Genomic DNA, 20,082 nt, shown 5'->3' with positions numbered 1-20,082 from the left:
AGAGAGAGAGAGAGAGAGATGTTGATCTTCCATCCACTGGTTTACTCCCTAGATGACCGCAATGGCTGGAGCTGGGCCGATCCGAAGCCAGGAGCCAGGAGCCAGGAGCTTCTTCCGGGTCTCCCACACGGGTGCAGGGGCCCAAGGACTTGGGCCATCTTCCACTGCTTTCCCAGGCCATAGCAGAGAGCTGGATCAGAAATGGAGCAGCCAGGATTCAAACTGGCACCCATATGGGATGCCGGCACTGCAGGCGTTGGCTTCACCTGCTACACCACCATGCTGGCCCCACATGCATGATCTTGTAGATCTCTCCTGCTTCACATAATCTCCATCCATCATTTTTCCAGAGATCAGTCACTCAACAGAACCTGGTCCTATGCAAAGCTCCTATTTACACACACACAGCCTTTATGGATATATATATATATTATATATATATATTTTTTTTCTTGTTGCCTTTGGTCCAGGGGCTGCTTTGCTACAGCGTTGTGGGACACCACCACGCCGACTGGCCCTTGTATAAACTGGAAGAATGAGAACATTCACAGTCATGGGATGACTTTGACCTGGGCACAGGAGCAGGAGGATCAATATTCCTCTCTTCTGTCTTCCATCCCAGTCCATGTGACTCTTCAGAAAGTGTCCCGTGGGGCGATGTTCCGGTTGCTACAACTGATGAGCAGCGGCTCAATATCACAGCCTCCGATAGACTTTCCCTCTTCCTTCATTCCTCTTTCCCTCTTGAGCCCTTGGGGTTGCTTTCCCCTGTAAACTACCTGCCTCTTATTCTTGTCTCAGGCTCTGCCTTTTTGGGGAACCAAGTCTAAGTCTGATGCAAAATGTGATACAGCAAATTAGCACTGGACTCCACCCTGGAAACCTGGGTTTGGACCTCTGCTACTAACTTGGTTTTAGAAAGTCACATTATGGGGCTGGCGCTGTGGGGTGCAGGCATCCCATATGGGCGCCGGTTCTAGTCCCGGCTGCTCCTCTTCCAATCCAGGTCCCTGCTAATGGGCCTGGAGAAAGCAGCAGAAGGTAGCCTGAGTGTATGGGCCCCTGCACCCATGTGGGGGACCTGGAAGAAGCTCCTGGCTCCTGGCTTCGGCCTGGCCCAGCCCCAGTTGTTGCGGCGGTTGGGGAGTGAACCAGTGGATGGAAGATTTCTCTGTCTCTCCTTCTCTCTCTGTCACTCTTTCAAATAGATAAATAGATCTTAGCAAAAGTCACTTTGTCAGCAGCAGAGTTGGAAGCTTTGATCACTGTTTCTCATATGCACATGTCCTTACAGGGGATCCACAAGCCATTTGTTAACTGAGGCAAAAAAGCAAGTCAAGGAAAATGCTTAATACAGGATGGTAAAAGCACCCAAAACAGTGAACTGCCATGGCTTACTACATATATTGTGTGCGTCTACAAGAGATCGCACCTGGTGTAATTTTAAAAATAACGGACGCCTCCAAGGCCGTGGAGTCATGCTTGTTAGAAATCTGTAGGGCAGAAGCCAGGGCGCTCGCTCTCCAGACCCGGGCAAGGGAGCCGAGCTGTGCTCAGGTGCGCACGCTAGGGGGCAGCCGAGCTAAGTCCAAGGCCCGGCAGCGCGAGAACCCGCGAACCCGGAAGCAGAGCGGCTGCCTCTCTGCGGGCGCCAGGGGGCAGAAGTGGGGGCAGCCTAAGCCTGCACCTCCGCGCGCTTCCCGGTCTCCGACTATGCCTGGCAGGAGTTTTCCGAAGTCATACGTTCCATCCCTCTGCCGCAGCCCAGACGGATTAGAGGGTTCTCCGGGCTGGGGGGCTGCCCTCCCCACCGCGAGAGGGGCGGCTTGGCACGCTTAGCCGTCTCCGGCTCTTTCCTACCGCACTTTGCGCTGCTCCCAGCCCCCGCCCCATACCCGCAGAGGGGAAATTGAGTCACTGGGAGGAGAGGCCAGAGTCACCAGGGGAGTGGGGGCCTACGCCAGCCCGCGGGGCCTTTCCAGATGCTAGGAGGAGGGGCGGGCGCTCCTGGAAAACAAAGGGAGGCGAGGGGGAGGCGGCTGGCTGGGCAGGAGCGGGGCCAGACACATGGAGAAACACTGCCCAGGATCAAAGGAAATATGACATTTGAAAAGAATGTGCGCGTCTGCTCGTGCTGCGCCGGGAGGGGCCGCGCGGGGGCGGCGCGCGGGGGCGCGGGGCTGGGGCTCGGGGTCTCTGCGTCCCCCTTCGGGCGCGCTGCTCTTGGCGGGGACCCCGGGTCGGTCGTGGCCTCGATGTGTTCCTCGCTCTCGCTCCTCGGGCGTCTTTTCCTTCCAGCATTTCCGAGATGAAACTGGAAGGGAAATGTAACCTGAGGAGACCAACCGGAGAGGTGGGAGTTGTTGGGGGGGGGGGGCAGAAAGGAAAAGCATACCCAGCCGCCTCCCCGCTCGCTTCGGAACATTCTCCTCTCTCCGCCCGCCCCTCCCGCGCCGCCGCGCTGGGCTCGGAGCCGGGGCAGCTCCGCACGTCACCGGGGTCCCCGGGGGCTGGAGGGGGTCTCCTGGGCGGGCCCGAGGGAGGACTGAGGGGAGGGAGAGTAGCCGCCTCGGCCGGGCTAGCCCCCCTGCCCCGTTCCCCCAGCCCCGCGGAGCCTGTTTCTCATTAGAGTAATGGGCGCGGTCCCCGCCCGACTCCCGAGTGTTTGTAAACGTCTGACCCGAGGGCCGGCGTTTAACCCTTCGAGGGCAGGGCTGGGCGCCATTAGGGGCGCGAACTGGAAGGATTTCGAGATTGGAGGTCGCTGGGGCCTCTTAGAGAGGGGTTGAAGCATACGGGGTGCATGTAAGGGGGAGAGTGGGTCTTGCACCCCGCGCCCAGCAGCAGCTTCCCTCCGAATCACAAACCTGCCGTCTAACTACCTTTCACACCACCTGGGCCCCTCCGCGCCTGCCCTTCCTGGAAATTCCAGACCGGGTCTTCCTTCCTCCCACTGCCCAGGTGACAGGTGTCCAGCCCTAGGGCCCACCAGGTCGCGGAGCTCGGGCTCCTGGTAAACCCGGCCAGGATTTCTCTGGAGGGCCGGATCGGGATGCCATCGGACCTTAGATTCATTCCAGACTATAGTTTCTGGGAGGAGGGAGCTGACTTCCCGTGAAGGCTAATTAATGGCCCCTCTGGGTGGCTGGGACAGGAGCAGTGGCAAAGCCTGGCCTGGATCTACGCCCATCAGGGACTGGGGGACTTTGACCAGTTCCTCCCAGGTTCTGGCCGCTCTGAGAGTGATCCAGGCCAACTAAATCCTCTTCACCTTTGGAGGACGAGGAGGGATGGAGGGGGTAGGTTCTCATTCCGCAGGGCAAAGCTTTCCAGAAGGCCCAGACGGGGCAGGATTGAGAGGAATGGCCTATTCCTTCTCAGAGCTGCCAGGAGTACCGTGCACCCGAGAGCCCGCAGGCCTCAGGCCTGGGGGAAAAGGAGAGGAGAGGAGAGGTTGCTAGATGCTGGCTGCGGAAGTCTTTAGAACTTTAGGATCTCCCATGGGCCGTCTATACCGGGGGCCCAAAATGTGGCCCCTTTAAGGCGCTCGGACCCAGAGCCCTTAACAGAGACCAAGGGAGGAGGCGGGCCCGGGATCGCTGCGGGCAATGATTGTCACGACTCCGGGCCAATAGGCATCATTAGGGTCGTATCACGCTGCAGGGACCGTTTTCCAATTCAGTTTTTTTTTTTTCTTTGAGGGGGAGGGACTGGAGAGCGGACCGAAGGAGGGAGGGTGGGGGAGGACGAGGGGCGCGTGGTTTTCCCATCTCATCCCCGGAGGAGGGGCTGGAGCATCCCAGGCAGCCAATCAGGGACGGGCTGGGGGGGGGCCCGCTTTGAAGAAGTTTGGGGGAAAAAAGTTTGGAAAAGTTTCTATAATAACGAGGGGGCGTCCGGAGGGAGGCGACAGCGGCGGAGGAGGGGGCGTCTCAGAGAAAGGGAGGGAGGGAGCCACCCGGGTGAAGAGACAGCAGCCTCCCGAGCTGCCCCCTCCCACCCAGGCCGGGACCCGGGGGCTCTGGTCGGATCCATGGGGGCAGCGAGCTGCGAGGATGAGGAGCTGGAATTTAAGCTGGTGTTCGGGGAGGAGAAGGAGGCCCCCCCGCTGGGCGCGGGGGGGTCGGGGGAAGGTTAGTGCGGGGCTGGGGAGGGTGGTTTCTTGGGTCAGTGAGAGGAGGGCCGGGGACCCGAGTCTGGGGAAGTTAGGGCACTGAGCCCGGGCGGGGGGGATGAGGGCGTCAGAGGTTGAGGGGGGTCAGGGGGCGCCCCGGTCTGCGGAAGTGAGGCTGGGGGCCCGGGCTGCACTTTCTCCTTTTTAGGTCGTGGCTGGGGTGGGGGTGGGGGTGCCGTTGGCTGCGCGCCGCCTCCCGGCGGGGCCGACTGTCACTGCGACTGGGGGCGGGTGAGCACGGCGGATCCGAGAGTCGGGGGCTTAGCCCGGGGAAGGAGAGGTTCGGCCCCGGAGTTTGGCTCGTGCGGGCCAAGCCCTGGTCGGGCAGAGCGGACGCCGGGGGTCTGGGGCACCGGCAGGCCGCGCCGGGGCGCCCCTCCCCCTCCCCGTCTGGCCGCAATGAGAGGCAGATGGCGGGGACGGAGCCGGGGGCGGCGGCCGCCGCTCGCACGGAATCCGCGCTGCCCGCTTGCACCCCCCTTCCACCCCGGCTGGGCCCGGCACGCATCAGCCCCTCGGCCCCAGACTGGGGGGGAGCGAGGGAGGAGCCGCCTTCCCGCGTCACCGCAGCGCTGGCGCCCCCCGCCTCCCTTGGTCACGGTTGCGATGGCAACTGGGGCTCCTGCCAGCACCGTTTGGGGGTTTGGGAACCGCTGCTAATTGGGTTCATGTGTGAGTCGCCCCCAGCCCAGCCCAGCGCCTTGCTAAACACGCCTCCAGGCCCAGCGCTAGCCCCTCCCCACCACCTCCCTCACCTCGGGACCCGATCAGAGCGAGTCCTATGCTGGGGGCTAAGGGCCACCGGCCCACACCGTGAAGTTCCGCCAGAGGGCCAGGGCCCCACATCCCGACATCCGTCACCTCTGCTTTGATCTTGGGGCTCCAAGACCTCTCCTTGCTGCAGAGGGGGGCGCAGAGTAGAACTTGGGGGGCCAGACACTCCGGGAACCCCTGAAATCTCACCAGCTTCTTTCTCCCGCCCCCCCTCCCCATTTCCACAGAACCGGACTCGGAAGATGCCCCACCATGCTGCCGTTTGGCCCTGGGGGAGCCCCCTCCCTATGGCGCTGCCCCTATTGGCATCCCCCGGCCTCCGCCCCCTCGGCCCGGCATGCACTCCCCGCCGCCACGCCCGGCCCCCTCACCTGGCACCTGGGAGAGCCAGCCCGCCCGGTCGGTGAGGCTCGGGGGGCCAGGAGGGGGTGCCGGGGGTCCCGGGGGCGGCCGCGTCCTCGAGTGTCCCAGCATCCGCATCACCTCCATCTCTCCCACGCCCGACCCGCCCGCCTCCCTGGACGACAACCCCGACGCTTGGGGGGACGGCTCTCCCCGCGATTACCCCCCACCAGAAGGCTTTGGGGGCTACCGAGAAGCAGGCGGCCAGGGCGGGAGTGCCTTCTTCAGTCCGAGCCCGGGCAGCAGCAGCTTGTCCTCGTGGAGCTTCTTCTCGGACGCCTCGGACGAGGCGGCCCTGTACGCCGCCTGCGACGAGGTGGAGTCGGAGCTTAACGAGGCAGCTTCCCGCTTCGGCCTGGGCTCGCCGCTGCCTTCGCCCCGGGCCTCCCCTAGGCCGTGGACCCCCGAGGATCCCTGGAGCCTGTACGGGCCAAGTCCTGGAGGCCGGGGGCCGGAGGACAGCTGGCTCCTCCTCAGCGCTCCTGGGCCCACGCCGGCCTCGCCCAGGCCTTCATCCCCGTGCGGCAAGCGGCGCTACTCCAGCTCGGGCACCCCATCTTCGGCCTCCCCGGCGCTGTCCCGCCGGGGCAGCTTGGGGGAAGAGGGCCCTGAGCCACCTCCACCACCACCCCTGCCTCTGGCCCGAGACCCTGGCTCACCCGGCCCCTTTGACTACATGGGGGCCCCGCCAGCTGAGAGCATCCCGCAGAAGACGCGGCGAACCTCAAGCGAGCAGGCGGTGGCCCTGCCTCGGCCGGAGGAGTCCGCCCCGTGCAATGGGAAGCTGCCCTCTGGGGCGGAGGAGGCCCCCACTCCCGCTGGGGGTGCCCGGAAGGAGGTGGCTGGCATGGACTACCTGGCGGTGCCCTCCCCACTGGCTTGGTCCAAGGCCCGCATTGGGGGACACAGCCCCGTCTTCAGGTGAGGAGTGCGCCTGCCACCACTGCTCTCCCCGTGGTCCTACTGGGGAATGGGAGGGTCAAGAGACCAGGTTTCTTCAAAGATCTAAGCATTTCCAAGAGCATCCACAGCCAGCACAGCAACTGCGCCGGCCTAGTTTTAAGGAGATTTAGAATAAATGCACCCCTCTTGCTAAGGGCCAATTAGAGAAAATCCAGCCCACCTCATGCTGCTCTAGGAGGCCTAGTCAAGCAAGGAGCAGTCCTTGGGGGTGCCCCAGCCCGGCTGTGAGCCCACATGGGGCTGGGTTGGGAGCGTGGGCTTTGTGTGGACCTTCCGCTCCGCCCCTTCACACTGGTGCCTGCCCTACACTCTGTTCCAGGAAGTCCCTCTTTTCTTATATTTCATCTCTAGAGCCTGACCCAGTGGCTTAAGGGTCTAGCTGCTAATATGAATAAACTAGCACATACCTGCAGGTCAAAGAATTTGTATTAAAACTTGGCAATTCTACCAGTCCACACTCAAACCTTGAGATGTCAGATTGAGCCGGCTCCATCCTGAGAAAGGTCTAGAGGAAAGAAACTGTGTCACACAAGTTGCGCTGGGGTTTCTCAGGCCCAGCAGCCCTGTATGGGCACTGTAGGATTGTTAAGCAGGCCCCCTGCCCTGGCCTCTACACATTAGATGCGAGTGGCAACACTCCCCCTAGCTGTGACAACCGGACATGCCCCCATGCCACATATCACCTGCGGGGTCATTACCAGTAGGGGTCCACTGGCTTAGGGTACCTGGAAGCATAATACAGGAGCAGTCACCCACTCCAGACTCCTTAGCTCCCTGGAACTCTACCTATCCAACTCCAAGCAATGGAAGGGGAGCTGGCCAGGGAGCGGAATGTACTCCGTACTCTGTCCTAGGTATGGTCGATGGCTGCTGGCCTCGGTTTCTGTATTTGTAGAACAAAGGAGTTTATGTCTGAGGCCTTTTCTGGTCTGAATGACACTTCTTGATGGCTTTGATCCACATCTGGGGATTAGAATGGGCTTGAGGTTCCTCTGCATCCAGGCAAAGCCTCCCCACCCCAAACCCTGTGCTCAGAGCCGGGGAGAAGGGAGTCCCAGGCCTGCTGTCACCTCCCATACCTCATCTCAAGGGGCTCTGCCCCGTCTGCTCTTGCTCCTGGGCTCCGGGACTTGATTTCCACCATGATTTCTATCCTCTTTCTCTCACACCACGCCCTCTGCTTCCTCACAGACCCAGTCCATCCTGACTGGGGTCCGAGGCTGGGGATGGTCAGTGCTCTTCTCTCCCACCCAGGACTTCTGCCCTGCCCCCTCTGGATTGGCCTCTGCCCAGCCAGTATGAGCAGCTGGAGCTGAGGATCGAGGTACAGCCTAGAGCCCACCACCGGGCCCACTACGAGACAGAGGGCAGTCGTGGAGCCGTCAAAGCAGCCCCTGGCGGTCACCCCGTGGTCAAGGTAAGGGGCCAGGGGCAGGCCCGATCTTCTTTCTCCCACTCAGATCCCTGTGGGTAGACTCCAGCCATGCAGCCCCGTGGCACTGCCCTTTCCCACACTCCCTCTCGGCTCTGACCCCTGCAGGCAGCCTGGGGGGAGGAGGGTGCACTTCCAGGACCCGGATATACTTTCTGCTCCTCCGTTCTTCCACCCCCACTCAACTCATCCCATGGGACTCCAGCCTCATGTCTGCCAGATGTGGGGGAGGGATTTAGCTGGGGCCGAAGGTCACTGGGAGTTAGGCTGTCTCTGTGTTGAGTTGGGTCAGTCTCCCTTGGAAGCCCTTTCTCCTTTGCCCAGCCCAGTTTGGGCCTTAGTCCAAGAATAACAGCGAGCTCCAGGCCACATTTTCTCCACAACTGGTGCCCAATTCCCCCAGAGAATCCCTTGCAGGATATCCTTTATCTTTCACCATCCCCACCCCGTGGTGGACTAAAAATCCAGGGATGGATAAAGGAGTGGGAGACAGTGGAAATTTTGATTAGGTGGGCTCTCTCTCTCCATCTGACAGCTCCTGGGCTACAGTGAGAAGCCACTGACCCTACAGATGTTCATCGGTACTGCAGACGAGAGGAATCTGCGGCCTCATGCCTTCTATCAGGTGCACCGTATCACAGGCAAGATGGTGGCCACGGCCAGCTATGAAGCTGTCGTCAGTGGCACCAAGGTGCTGGAGATGACTCTGCTCCCCGAGAACAACATGGCGGCCAAGTGAGTCCCCACTGAGCTTCCCCTGTCGGCAGGCTTCTCCACCGGGCCTAGGCTGGGTGCGCTTCTCCCTCTTCTTGCTAGAGTTGGTTAGACATCATTGCTAGGAGCCGGCTTTCAGGCCTTCTCACCTTCTAGAAGAGGGCTCTGGTTGGGGGCAGTCTCTGATTAGAAAACAGCCCCCTAGGCATCCATAAATCATTTGAGGCTTTGGATGGAGAGCAGGAGTCTCGCTCTGGCTTCAGCTGGGAGGGTGTGCCATCTGCCTTTGCTTTCAGCATTGACTGTGCCGGGATCCTGAAGCTTCGGAATTCTGACATTGAGCTGCGGAAGGGCGAGACGGACATTGGGCGCAAAAACACCCGAGTGCGGCTGGTGTTCCGGGTACACGTGCCCCAGGGCGGTGGGAAGGTCGTCTCCGTGCAGGCGGCGTCGGTGCCCATCGAGTGCTGTGAGCAGAGGCCTTGGGCCATCCCCTTGTCCCTTGGGACTCTTGTCTGTGTGTTTTGTCTGTCTGTCCGTCTCCCCTGCGTGGTGTTCCATGCCCTGTGTGTCCATCCAGGTAGCCCACAGAGGGATCAGCCCTGATTTCCACCATGGGTGGAGGAGAGGTGTTCCAATGGTGCTTGCCTCTGGCTTGACTCTGTCTTGGCGTGGGCCCAGAGTGACCCTGAACCCTACCTGCCTCTGGGGTGGCCCGTGAGCTTGCTTGGGAAACTCCCTGGCCTGCCGTAGTTACCTCCCTCTCTGCTCCAGGAGTGGTTCCATATGTGGTCTGTGTGACCCCATGGATCCTGCTGATTTACCCATGTGTCTGCCCCCTGAAGGAAGGCTCCCCCGGGGCCCTGTGGCAGTTAGTCCAGAGGGCGAAGGAGAGGAGGGGAGAGGCTGTTCCCCCCATGCCCAGCCCAGCCAGGCCTCTTCTTGTACTGCTCTGCAGCCCAGCGCTCGGCCCAGGAGCTGCCCCAGGTGGAGGCCTACAGCCCCAGCGCCTGCTCGGTGAGAGGAGGCGAGGAACTAGTGCTGACTGGCTCCAACTTCCTGCCGGACTCCAAGGTGGTGTTCATTGAGAGGGGCCCAGGTAAGGACCCAACTGGGGATGGAGGGAAGACAGAAGGGCTTGGAACCAGCACGAGGAAGATCTCTGGCACTGCCGCTAGCCCTGCCAGTTGAGCCCTGGTTTCCCTCTCTCAGCCCTTCCAGTGGGGGGGATATGTGACAGCAGTCTGCACCGCAGGGGTTCGACAGATGTGTGAAATGCCCATCCCGCTTATTAAAGAGGAGTCAGCTTTGAGTGCATTTACCCCTGTGTGGATAGGGTACGAAGGGAGTTCCCTCGGGGCCCCTCTTGAGTTGTGGTTACAAGAGCCCATGAGATACCCCACGGTGGAATTTCAGAGGTGGAGAAAGGGAGGCCACAGGCTCCAAGGGCAGCCAACAACCAGAGGTCATTGGAAAGCCCCGACCCCTATACCCAGATTTCTCAGTTGGGACCATGTCAGAGCATCCCCAGGGGTTTCCTTGTCTTCCTTCAAGTTGGGACCTTTTCCATCCCTCCCCCTTCTCCCGGGATGATCAAGGGAAAGGATGTTTGGAGTTGGGTAGAGGGTTTAAGAGATGCTCTGTCACCGACTCCCTCTGGTGCCTGGGCTGGCCCCGGCATGTCCCTCGGTCTCAGTTTGCTTGCCTGTACCTTGGGCACAGCTGAAAGCCTGCCTCTTCCGGCCTATTGTGTAAACAGGCTGTGGGCTCCTCTGAATAGCGGATTTGGCCTGGGCTCCAGCAGGAGGGGGAAGGACAGGGGCAGAGGGCAGGGCCCGTGGTGTTGAGCTGGAGCCCCCTGTTCCCCTCGCCAGATGGAAAGCTGCAATGGGAGGAGGAGGCCACGGTGAACCGACTGCAGAGCAATGAGGTAGGGGTGTCACTCGGGTGCGCACCCTGGGAGGTGGGAGGGGAGGTGGGGGAACTCAGGGAGGTCTCAGCTGGCTCCCCTTGCCCATGGGAGTGGGCTCTGCAGCGACCTACTTGTCTCTGGAGGAGGTGGTGTGGCCACCGTGGAAGCAGGTGCATCACTAGGGAATGAACTTTGCTCCTTAGCAAATGGGAAGAGGCAGGATGTAAGGTTTCAGTCCTTGGCAAGGCTGGACTGGGGCTGGATGCCCAGGGGATCCTCTGCCTCACCCTCTGCTCTCCCGCAGGTGACGCTGACCCTGACCGTCCCAGCGTACAGCAACAAGCGGGTGTCCCGGCCAGTCCAGGTCTATTTCTACGTCTCCAATGGGCGGAGGAAGCGCAGTCCTACCCAGAGTTTCAAGTTCCTGCCTGGTGCGCTCCAGGACAGCCCATGTGGGGCGCTGAGCAAGGGCAGAGGGATGCAGGAGACCCTGGCTGCGGGGGGTGGGGGTGGGGCGAGGGTGATTGGAAGGTGCCCACGAAGAGACTGCCAGGCCTCTCACTAGCGTGTCCTCCCGCCCTTCCCCCTTCTCCCCCAGTGATCTTCAAGGAGGAGCCCTTGCCGGACTCATCTCTCCGGGGATTCCCCTCCGCACCGGGCCCCCCCTTTGGCACTGACATGGACTTCTCACCACCCAGGCCCCCCTACCCCTCCTATCCCCAGGAAGACCCCGCTTATGAAACTCCTTACCTGTCGGAAGGCTTCGGCTATGGCACACCCCCTCTCTACCCCCAAACGGGGCCCCCACCATCCTACAGACCGGGCCTGCGCATGTTCCCTGAGACTGGGGGCACCACAGGCTGTGCCCGCCCCCCTCCTGTCTCCTTCCTTCCCCGGCCCTTCCCTAGTGACCCATATGGAGGCCGCGGCTCCTCTTTCCCCCTGGGGGTTCCATTCCCGCCTCCTCCTCCAGCCCCCTTTCGGCCTCCACTCCCTTCATCCCCACCACTTGAAGGCCCCTTCCCCCCACAGAGCAGTGTTCCTGCCCTACCTGCTGAGGGCTATGATGAGGTAGGGCCAGGCTATGGCCCTGGGGAGGGGGCTCCGGAGCAGGAGAAATCCAGGGGTGGCTACAGCAGCGGCTTCCGAGACAGTGCCCCTGTCCAGGGTATCACGCTGGAGGAAGGTGGGTGTGGGACCAGGGACTGTGGGTGTGCATGTGTGTGAGAGGTGGCTCTGCATGTTTGCTGAGGGCTGGAGCTTGGCCTCCCGGAGATTGCTTGGCCTCAGGCTCTCGGGGCCAGCTGCAGGGTTCTAGGAAGTGAGTTCTCGGGTGCATCACCTCCTGAGTCCAGTTCACTTGATTCCAGAGGGTACCTTTCTCCTGCCTCTGCCCTCTACCCCAGGTCACAGAATCCCAGGGCTAGAGGGCCTCTCAAGGTCATCCCATATGGCCCCCTCGGTTTGCAGACTCAGGCCTAGAGTTGCAGAGAGGGGAGATGGCAGGCCGAGGTCCTGGGGCTGTGTGATTTCCCTCACCCTGGCTTGGCCCTGAAGATGGTCACTGTGGTCAGGAGTGCCGACAGGGAGCCTCCTTGTGTTGCTTCTCCTTCCGCCCACTGGCCACACCCACCTCTGGGTGACACAGGTTGCCTTGACCTCAGGCCAAGCCAGCAGCAGTGGGCTGGGCCAGGGGATGGGAACCCCCGAGGATGGAAGTGGGCAAGATCTGATTAGGACCAAGTGTCAAAGAGAAGTCAGAGAGCTTTGTAGCCTGAGGCCTGCCTGGGAGGGATTGGGGGTCTCTGGAAAAGAAGGGGAGCCACCCCTAGCCCGCTCTCTCACCTGCGCCTCCTTTACAGTGAGTGAGATCATTGGCCGAGACCTGAGTGGCTTCCCTGCACCTCCTGGAGAAGAACCTCCTGCCTGAAACATCGCTCAGCAACCCCCGCCCCGACTCAGCCCTGCCCCCTGTCCCTCCCTCCTGGGGTGGTGGCTCCAGAGGCTTGGACCAGGGACCCACTCTGGTTCCTCTTTCCCCAGCTTCTGCCCGGCCCCTGGCTCCCTTCCCCTCCCCCCAGCTGAGATATGGTCCCAGGCCTGGTGCTGCCGTGGAGGCCTGGGGGCGGAGGAGGGTGGAGGGTGGAGGACCAGCCAGGACCAGGTGCCAGAACTGACTGGCGTGAAGACAGGGTGCAGGCCGTGCAGGCTACGGTGCTGGGAGGCAGGGGCAGGGCGATGGGTAATAAAGTACTCCCTGACCGCTGCTTCGGGCTCTAGAGCTCTTTGGAGGGAGGGGTGGGCGGCTTACTGTATCGTGGCCCAAAGGGGCTGAGAGGCTGGAAGGAGATGGTGTGTGGCCGGGAAAGATGCCTCCCACGGAGCCTCCGAGTGCAGGGACTGGGGAGTGGGTGGGGAGGGCCCCCTGATTGGGGCCGAGGTTGAGGGCTAGGGCTCCAGTAGGCCCATCCTCCCTGGGGATCCAGACTCCTTGTGGGGCTTTGGAATGGGGGCCCAGCACTGTCGCCTCCAGTTCCTTATCCCTGCCGCTCAGGTGAGTCTGATTCCTAGCCAAGGTGAGAAAGCCCCTGTCTGTCTGGTCATTCCCAGGCAGGATGTGAGATACAGCAAGGGAAAGGGGCTTGGCCAAGGTCCCATGGCTAATCAACAACAGGTTAGAGCCACATTCCTGGGTTCCTGTCTCCAACCCACACTCAGACATCCTGACCCAGGAGGCCCAGGCCTCTGAGACCTTGGGCCCTGGAGTGAGGGTGGGAGCTGAAATGGATCTGTCTCCACTTGGGAGTCTCTCACCCTTGGGAATGATGAAGATGTTCTGGAAAGATCTGTGCTTCAGGGGGAGACAGTGGAAAGCCAGGCAGCGTCTCCAGCAACTCCGAATGCCACCTGCCCTGGGGCTCAGGGCACTGTGTGCGTTCCTGTTCTGTCCTGCACGTGCTCTGTGCTGGCCTTCCGGGGAGGGATTTGTCCCTCCCCGCTCCCCTGGAGCCTGCACACTCACCGGCATTGAGTACCACTAGCTTGAGTTGGCCATACCCAAAAGACATCGAGCGAGTCAGCACTCAGGAAGACGCCTCCGCCCAGGCTGGTGGGGACTTCCCTGTGCTCAGCGATCCACCACCGAGCCCTGGCAGGCACCCAGGAGCGCAGACGCTAGTGTGACAGAAGCTGGCTGTGGATCAGAGGACGAGAGAACCAGGGTGATCCCTGCCTGTGGCCGCTCACCATGAACACTTCTGTGAACCAAGTGATCAGCTCACAGGGTCTTGGCTGCTTTTCTCAAAGACCCCTCAATCCCCCATCCTACAGTCCTTATCTCATAATCTCCCTGTCACATCCGGTCTCATTCAGCTCCACCCCCAAAGTCTCCCACGGAGTGGGAGTGGGTCAGCCTACATGTGAATGAAAACTGTGGTGAGGGGGACTCAACTGCCTCTCAGGGTGGACTTCTGTTTTTAAGGATTCTACTTATTTGAAAGGCAGAGTTACACAGAGAGAGGGACACACACACACACACACATACACACACAGATCTTCACTAGTTCACTCCCCAGGTGGCTGCAGCGGCCAGGGCTGGGCCAGGCCAAAGCCAGGTGCCAAGAGCTTCATCCAGGTCTCCCATGTGGGTGCAGGGGTCCAAACACTTGGGCCATCTTACACTGCTTTCCCAGGTGCATGAGCAGGGAGCTGAATCGGAAGTAAGCAGTGGGACTCGAACCAGCGCCCACATGGGATGCTGGCATCACAGGGGGTGGCTTTACCTGCTGCGCCACAGGGTGGATGTTCCTCATTTTCTGCCAGGGCACTGCTCTTCATTCGCTGTCAGGCATTTATTGAGTAGTTAGTAGGTGCAGCCTACTTCCAAGCATCATGGGGCAGCAGTCAGTAAACAGCTCATTATAGTTCAACTCAGTAAATAGTTCTTGAATAGGCAGTTGGTCAGACCTTGGGGAGGGCATTCTGAAGGGCCCTGTCACCTGCCAGGGACTACTTAGTCAAGGAAGGCAAGAACCCTCCCACCAGACTGCTGAAGCTGGGAGTGATACGGTAGGTTTGCCAGAAAGTTCTTCCTCTCACTGAGTTCACATCTCCTTCCTTGCGACTGCTCTGCAAGGGGCATGTTTTGCCCTCTGGGTCCACAGATACAGGCCTCTCTTCTGATGTGAGTTGGCCTCCTGGGGGCCTTTGCATGCTGTCTTTCTGGGACTCCAGGGTCTTTGTCGCTTCCCAGAATCCCCGGAGACTTGTAGCTCCCTGAGGCTGTGAGAAAGAAGAAAGAGGATGGTCTCCAGCTGGTGGGGGTGGGGGGGTGGGGGGAGGCTTTCTTGGCCAAGGTTTCTCAAGGGGTGGCCTGAGGATTCCAAGCATTTACATCACTAGCGAGCCTTTTATGCTTTTGCTTTAAATGCAGATTCCTAGGCAACCCTGACCTAATCAGTTACATTCTTGGAAGCAGGGCTCAAGTATCTGCACTTTCTTCTTATCTGATTTAAAAAAAATTAAATTTATTTGAAAGGCAGGGAAAGAGAAGGAGAAAGAGAGATCTTTCATTTGCTGGTCCACTCCCCCAAATGCCCACAGCAGCTGGGGCTGACCACACTGAAGCCCTAGGTCTCCCATGTAGGTAGCAGGGACCCGAATAATGAACCATCGCCTGCTGCCTCCCAGGGTGCACATTAGCAGGAAGATGGAATCAAGCTGATTCCAGTGGAGCCTGGACTAGATCCTGGGACCCAGGGACTCTGATACGGGATATGGGCTCCCCAAGCAGCCGCTTAACCACTGCATCAAACACCTGCTCCCTTATCTGCATTTTAAAGATTCTTCAGCACGGGCAAGTTTCAGAACTGGAATCATCTGCCGAGTATCACTGCTGTCCAGTGCAGACTCCAGAATAGCTCTCCTGCTCCCTTCCCCGAACCCTGTGTGGGCTGTGCTGGCGGGAGGCAGCTCACTGGGAAAAGTATGCGGGGGTGGGGGGGTGGGGGGGTGGGGGGGTGGTGAGGGGAGGCAAAGGTGCAAACTCTCCTCACATTGCAACACACCTCTCTTCTCCGGACCTTTTCTGCTATTTAGATAATCTGAGCGAGAGCATGGTCTCGGGCACAGCTTGAGCCCAGGTGCAGGGGCAGCTGCTGTCAGAACTCATCAAGGCTCCTTCTCTGGCCTCCCAGATGTTTGTGGAGAAATCTTGCAGCTGGGTTTTGGGCTCTACTCGGAGGAAGTTCTGTGATGCCTTGGAGCTCACCGCTGGACTTTCTATGTTGTATGAAGAAGAAGGTTGTGCAGAAGTGACATCACACACACTCCAGAGATTCCAGATGCAAAGGGCACCTGGGTTTCAACTGCTTTTCTGGGAGCCGGTTTTGGTGGCCTTGGGTCTGACCACTTAGCCAACTCCCCACAAAGTCCTCCAGGGCCTCTGCTCTGTGCCAAGCCCCGTGTTGGGGGGAGGAGGAGGGACATGGACACCACATGGGGCCTTGATCTGGAGGAGTGGACAATGCCATCAGTAGTGGGGGAGAGCTTCCTGCCTGCACATTGGAGCAGAGTGTTTTAATCAGACAAATGGAAGTGGCATGTCGCTGTGGAAGTACTGGGAACTGAGCTCAAGGGGGAGGGGTCCAAGAACATGTCACTGGGGCAGGTGCTTTGTGCACAGGTCCTAAAGGAGGACTGAGTGGTTTCTGGATGAAAAAAGCATAAAGATGAGAGACTGCGTTGTGCCTGCAGGTTAAGTGTATGAAGTCAAGGCCAGACAGGTGGGGAGGAACCAGACTTTGGGTGCTCCAATAGGCTATGCTAAGAAGTATGAGTCATTCACTCATTAGTTAGGATAGATATAGGGGTGGTTTGTGTGTGTGTGTGTGTGTGTGTGTGTGTGAGAGAGAGAGAGAGAGAGAGAGAGAGAGAGAGATATTGGAGATTTAGAAGTCATATGAAGAGGTATTAGGGAGACCACAAAACAGGGTTTTGCAGGAGTTCAAGCCAGAGAAGTCTGGGCTCTACCCATTGCTTAGCTAAAGGTGAGGCTCAGAGAATAGCAAAGGCTCTGCAATGGAGTCCTAGCTCAGCCAGCAACTGTCCAGCTCCTACCATGTGCAAGCCTCTAGGTTTGTCGAGAGAGAGAGAGAGAGAGAGAGAGAGAGAGAGAGAGAGGTGGATGAGCCAAACACAGTAGTAGGCACTTATAAGACCGTGTGTGGGCCAGCACTGTGGCATAGTGGGTTAAGCTGCAACCTGCAGCACCAACATCCCATGTGTGCACTGATTTGAGTCCTGGCTGCTCCACTTCCTATCCAGCTCCCTGATAATGTGTCTGGGAAAGTAGCGGAAGATGTCCAAAGTCACTGGGCCCGTGCACCCACGTGGAAGACCCAGAAAAAGCGCCTGGCTCCTGGCTTTGGCCTGGCCTAGCTCTGGTGGTTGCGGCCATTTGGGGAGTAAACCAGTGGATGGAAGATTCTCTCTGTCTCTCCTTCTCTGTCTGTAACTCTGCTCTTCAAATAAATGAATAAATCTTAAAAAAAAAAAAAAAATGACCACGTGTAATGGTGGAGAAGTCCTGGGGTTTAGGAGCTCAGAGAATGGACATTTAACTGATCTTTTCTCTGTATCTCTCTCTATCTCTCTCTTGGGTGAAAGAAAGATAAAGTTTATCCACAGATGAGAAGGTAGTGGACTTTTGGGTCTCAAGAATCGCTGTCCTGCTCAGTAGGGGTGGTACGGCGATGTTTATGGAGGGTGGGCTGCTGAGCCAGCCACTGAAGCCACTTGGGTTCTGATAACGCGGTGTCTCGGAAGTCAGTGCAGTGCCTTGGGAAACTTGCCTGATGACTTGGCTTTATCATGAGGAGGTCGGAGGTCATAGCAGGATACCTAAGTAGCTACAAAGCATTATTTGGCTGAGACTGAAACAGATAAAGTATTGTGTTAGGAGATTCCATTGTCTCTTTAAATTAGGATGAAACCGACTCAGCCTAGGGCCCATGCTTAGTGCAACCAGAAATGGCTGGATCAGGGCTCCTTATCTTTACACAAGAAAAGAATTTCAGACATGAGACAGAGCAGCAGGAAGCGAGGTAGTGAAGAAGAGAATACAACTGACAGGCCAGGCAGGCATCCCAGGAAAGAGCCGAGAGCCCAGTCCGTCTCTTGTAGTAGCGGTAGACAAGCTATGTTTTGAGATAAACTCATGGTCACATCCCTTATAGGCAGAAGCAAGACTTGCTCTGAACGGAACAGGTATCCCAGTGTCAGTTATTCTGGGAGAAAGCAGATCCAGGGTCGGGGTGGGGGAGTGGATTTGTTACTCAGGCCCTGGGTTGAGTAGCAGGAGCACCTCTGTGTGCTTCTGCCTGTGAGGCCTGCACTAGAGGAACCTGGTTAGGCCCGAGTGTGTCCAAGTGCCTCTGCCGCAGTGAGGCAGGATCCTGACCAGGGTGGTGGTGGGGGAGGGGTGTGGATGCTGGAGACCAAGGTTGGCCAGTGTAGCAGCTGCATGGCTGGGTGGTGTGCCTCTTTCTATGTTCCTTTGAGTAATTCCTTTTAGTCCTTCTTAAGTGTCTTCTTTTCCTAGGGCTGACCTAACAAACCACCGCTAGATGCTTAAAGCAACAGATTTAGTGCCTTAAAATCCAGGAGGTGAGAAGTCTGACTCCAGGTGATGGCAGGACAGGCTGCTTTGGCAGGCTCTGGGGGAGAATCCGTTCCCCGCCTCTCTCCTTGCTTCTGACGATCGTTGGCGATCCTTGGTGCTTCCGCCTCTGATGTCCCATGGCATTCTTCTCTGTGCTTCCTCTGTCCAATTATACTTCTTTCTCTTCTAAAGACACCAGCAGTTGGATTTAGGGCCCACACTAATCCAGTAGGACCTCCTCTTAACCTGAATACATTTGCATAGATTTCATTTTCCAGTAAGGTCACATTTACAGCTACTGGGGTGAGGACTTGATCATATCTATTTTGGGGTCCCAATTCAACACATTACGCTGAGTTTCTTGCAAAGCAATCATTTTGATCTCAGTTGCGCTGTGGAAAGTTACATAAAGGTGATCATATTTGGCCCCTGAGGTGAAGGCAAGGGCGTGGTCCCCCTAGCCGGGTGGATGCAGCCAGGACTTGTGGGAGTCGAGGGAAAGGTGACTTTGGAAAGGCGTTAGAGTAGGGATTTGAAGACCAACTCCTTAGGAGATTCTCCCTCTCTTGCTGGCCCTGAGCAATCCTGGTGTCATTTCATTTGAGATACTGCCTAATGGTAGGTCCACGTACAACTGAATTTTCAAACTGGAAAAGTTAACTTGACGAAAAAGGAGAAAGTGTCAGAGAGTGGGGATTCCCGGTGCAAGCTCTGGAGAGCCCTCCATGACTAAATGCCTTCCGCTGTTCAACCCAGTGTTTCCCAAACTCGCATCCTCACTTCTGTTAGGACTCTACCACTCATCTATTCCTGGGTGCATATTATTAAAAACAAACAAACAAACAAACAAACAAACACACAACTAGTGACTCAAAACAACAAAAAAGAATTCTCTTCCCACAGTTTCTGGGGTGCTTTACTGAGCATTTCAGCGACTTTCACGAAGCTGCAGTCGTCCAGTGGCTCTGCTGGAACTGGAGCCTTCAGCTTCTCGGTGGCTCACGCCTGTGGCTGGCAGGCGGGCACTGACTGGTGGTTGGAGGGCTCAGGTCCTCATCTCTTGGGCCTCTCCACAGAGCTGCTTGGGTGTCCTCGTGACGTGGCAGTTGGCCTTCCCCAGCCTGAGTAGTCTAAGAAGCCAAGGTGGAGACTCGATCCCCCAGCCTTGGAAGTCACACTCTGTCACCTCCACCATACCTTGCTGGTTGCACCAGGCAGCCCTGATTCAATGTGTGAACACCAGGAGGTGACATCTAACCAGGTTAGAATGTCACACGGGGCCAACTTAAAGGCCAGGTGCCACCTACATGAAAATTCATTCATCCAGAAAACATTAGAATCAGGGGTTGTGGCACAGTGGGTTAAGCTGCTGTTATGATGCTGGCATCCCATATAGCACTGGTTCGAGTCCCAGCTGTTCCACTTCCAACCCAGCTCCCTGCTAATGCACCTGGGAAAGCAGTAGAAGATGGCCCAAGTGCTTGGGGCCCTTGCTACCTACCTGGGAGGCCCAGATAGAGTTCCAGAATCCTGGCTTTTCTCTGGCCAGCTCTGACTGATGACTGTCACAGCCATTTGGGGAGTGAACCAGCAGATGGAAGACCTTTGTCTCTGTCCCTCCCTCTCTCTCTCTGTAACTCTGCCTTTTAAATGAATAAAATCTTTTAAAGTATAATTAACAAGTGCCTACTCGCTGCCAGACACTGAGGACATGATGATAAACACAACAGAAATGTCCCTGACCTTAGGGAGCCTACATCCTAGTGACTCCTCACTCAATATTGGCTTGCGACACTTTGGGAAGTGCTGCTTCACAGAGGTTCAGATGAGGAGTGAGGATTTTGAACACAGAATGACAAATGCAAAGATGGGGAAATTCACAATACTGTGGGAGCCTGGGCTTCTGATCTATGCTTGGGGAATGGTCAGAGGAGGGCTTTCTGGAAAAAGGGGCATGTAGAGTTAGCAAATGGGAATTTTTAGGGTGATGGGACTCTTCTGTGAGACATCAAGCCTCTACGCAGTTGTCAAAAGCCACAGAACTGAATTTA

General features: G+C 58.0%; 1 protein-coding gene across 2 annotated transcripts; it reads left to right on the top strand.

Annotated features, from left to right (window-relative positions):
• Positions 1 to 3,173: 3,173 nt before the first annotated feature.
• NFATC4 (nuclear factor of activated T cells 4) lies at positions 3,174 to 12,638 on the top strand. 2 transcript variants are annotated; one of them, XM_089309376.1, is made up of 10 exons: positions 3,174 to 3,299; positions 5,176 to 6,271; positions 7,568 to 7,730; positions 8,281 to 8,480; positions 8,756 to 8,928; positions 9,418 to 9,558; positions 10,334 to 10,389; positions 10,676 to 10,802; positions 10,970 to 11,557; positions 12,234 to 12,638. In XM_089309376.1, exons 2-10 carry the CDS (start codon positions 5,286 to 5,288, stop codon positions 12,299 to 12,301), a joined length of 2,502 nt encoding a protein of 833 aa, XP_089165502.1. In that variant the 5' UTR covers positions 3,174 to 3,299; positions 5,176 to 5,285; the 3' UTR covers positions 12,302 to 12,638. The 2 variants fall into 2 exon arrangements, with proteins under 2 accessions (XP_089165502.1, XP_002718153.1); XM_002718107.6 differs by lacking the exon at positions 3,174 to 3,299 and adding an exon at positions 3,853 to 4,133.
• The last annotated feature ends 7,444 nt before the right edge of the window (positions 12,639 to 20,082 follow it).

This window comes from Oryctolagus cuniculus, chromosome 12 (assembly GCF_051225735.1).
Source record: "Oryctolagus cuniculus isolate XC-2025 breed Fujian yellow rabbit chromosome 12, ASM5122573v1, whole genome shotgun sequence".
Lineage (NCBI taxonomy): Eukaryota > Metazoa > Chordata > Mammalia > Lagomorpha > Leporidae > Oryctolagus > Oryctolagus cuniculus.
The sequence above is the reverse complement of the archived record's forward strand: the minus strand, read 5'-3'. Positions and strand labels throughout refer to the sequence as shown.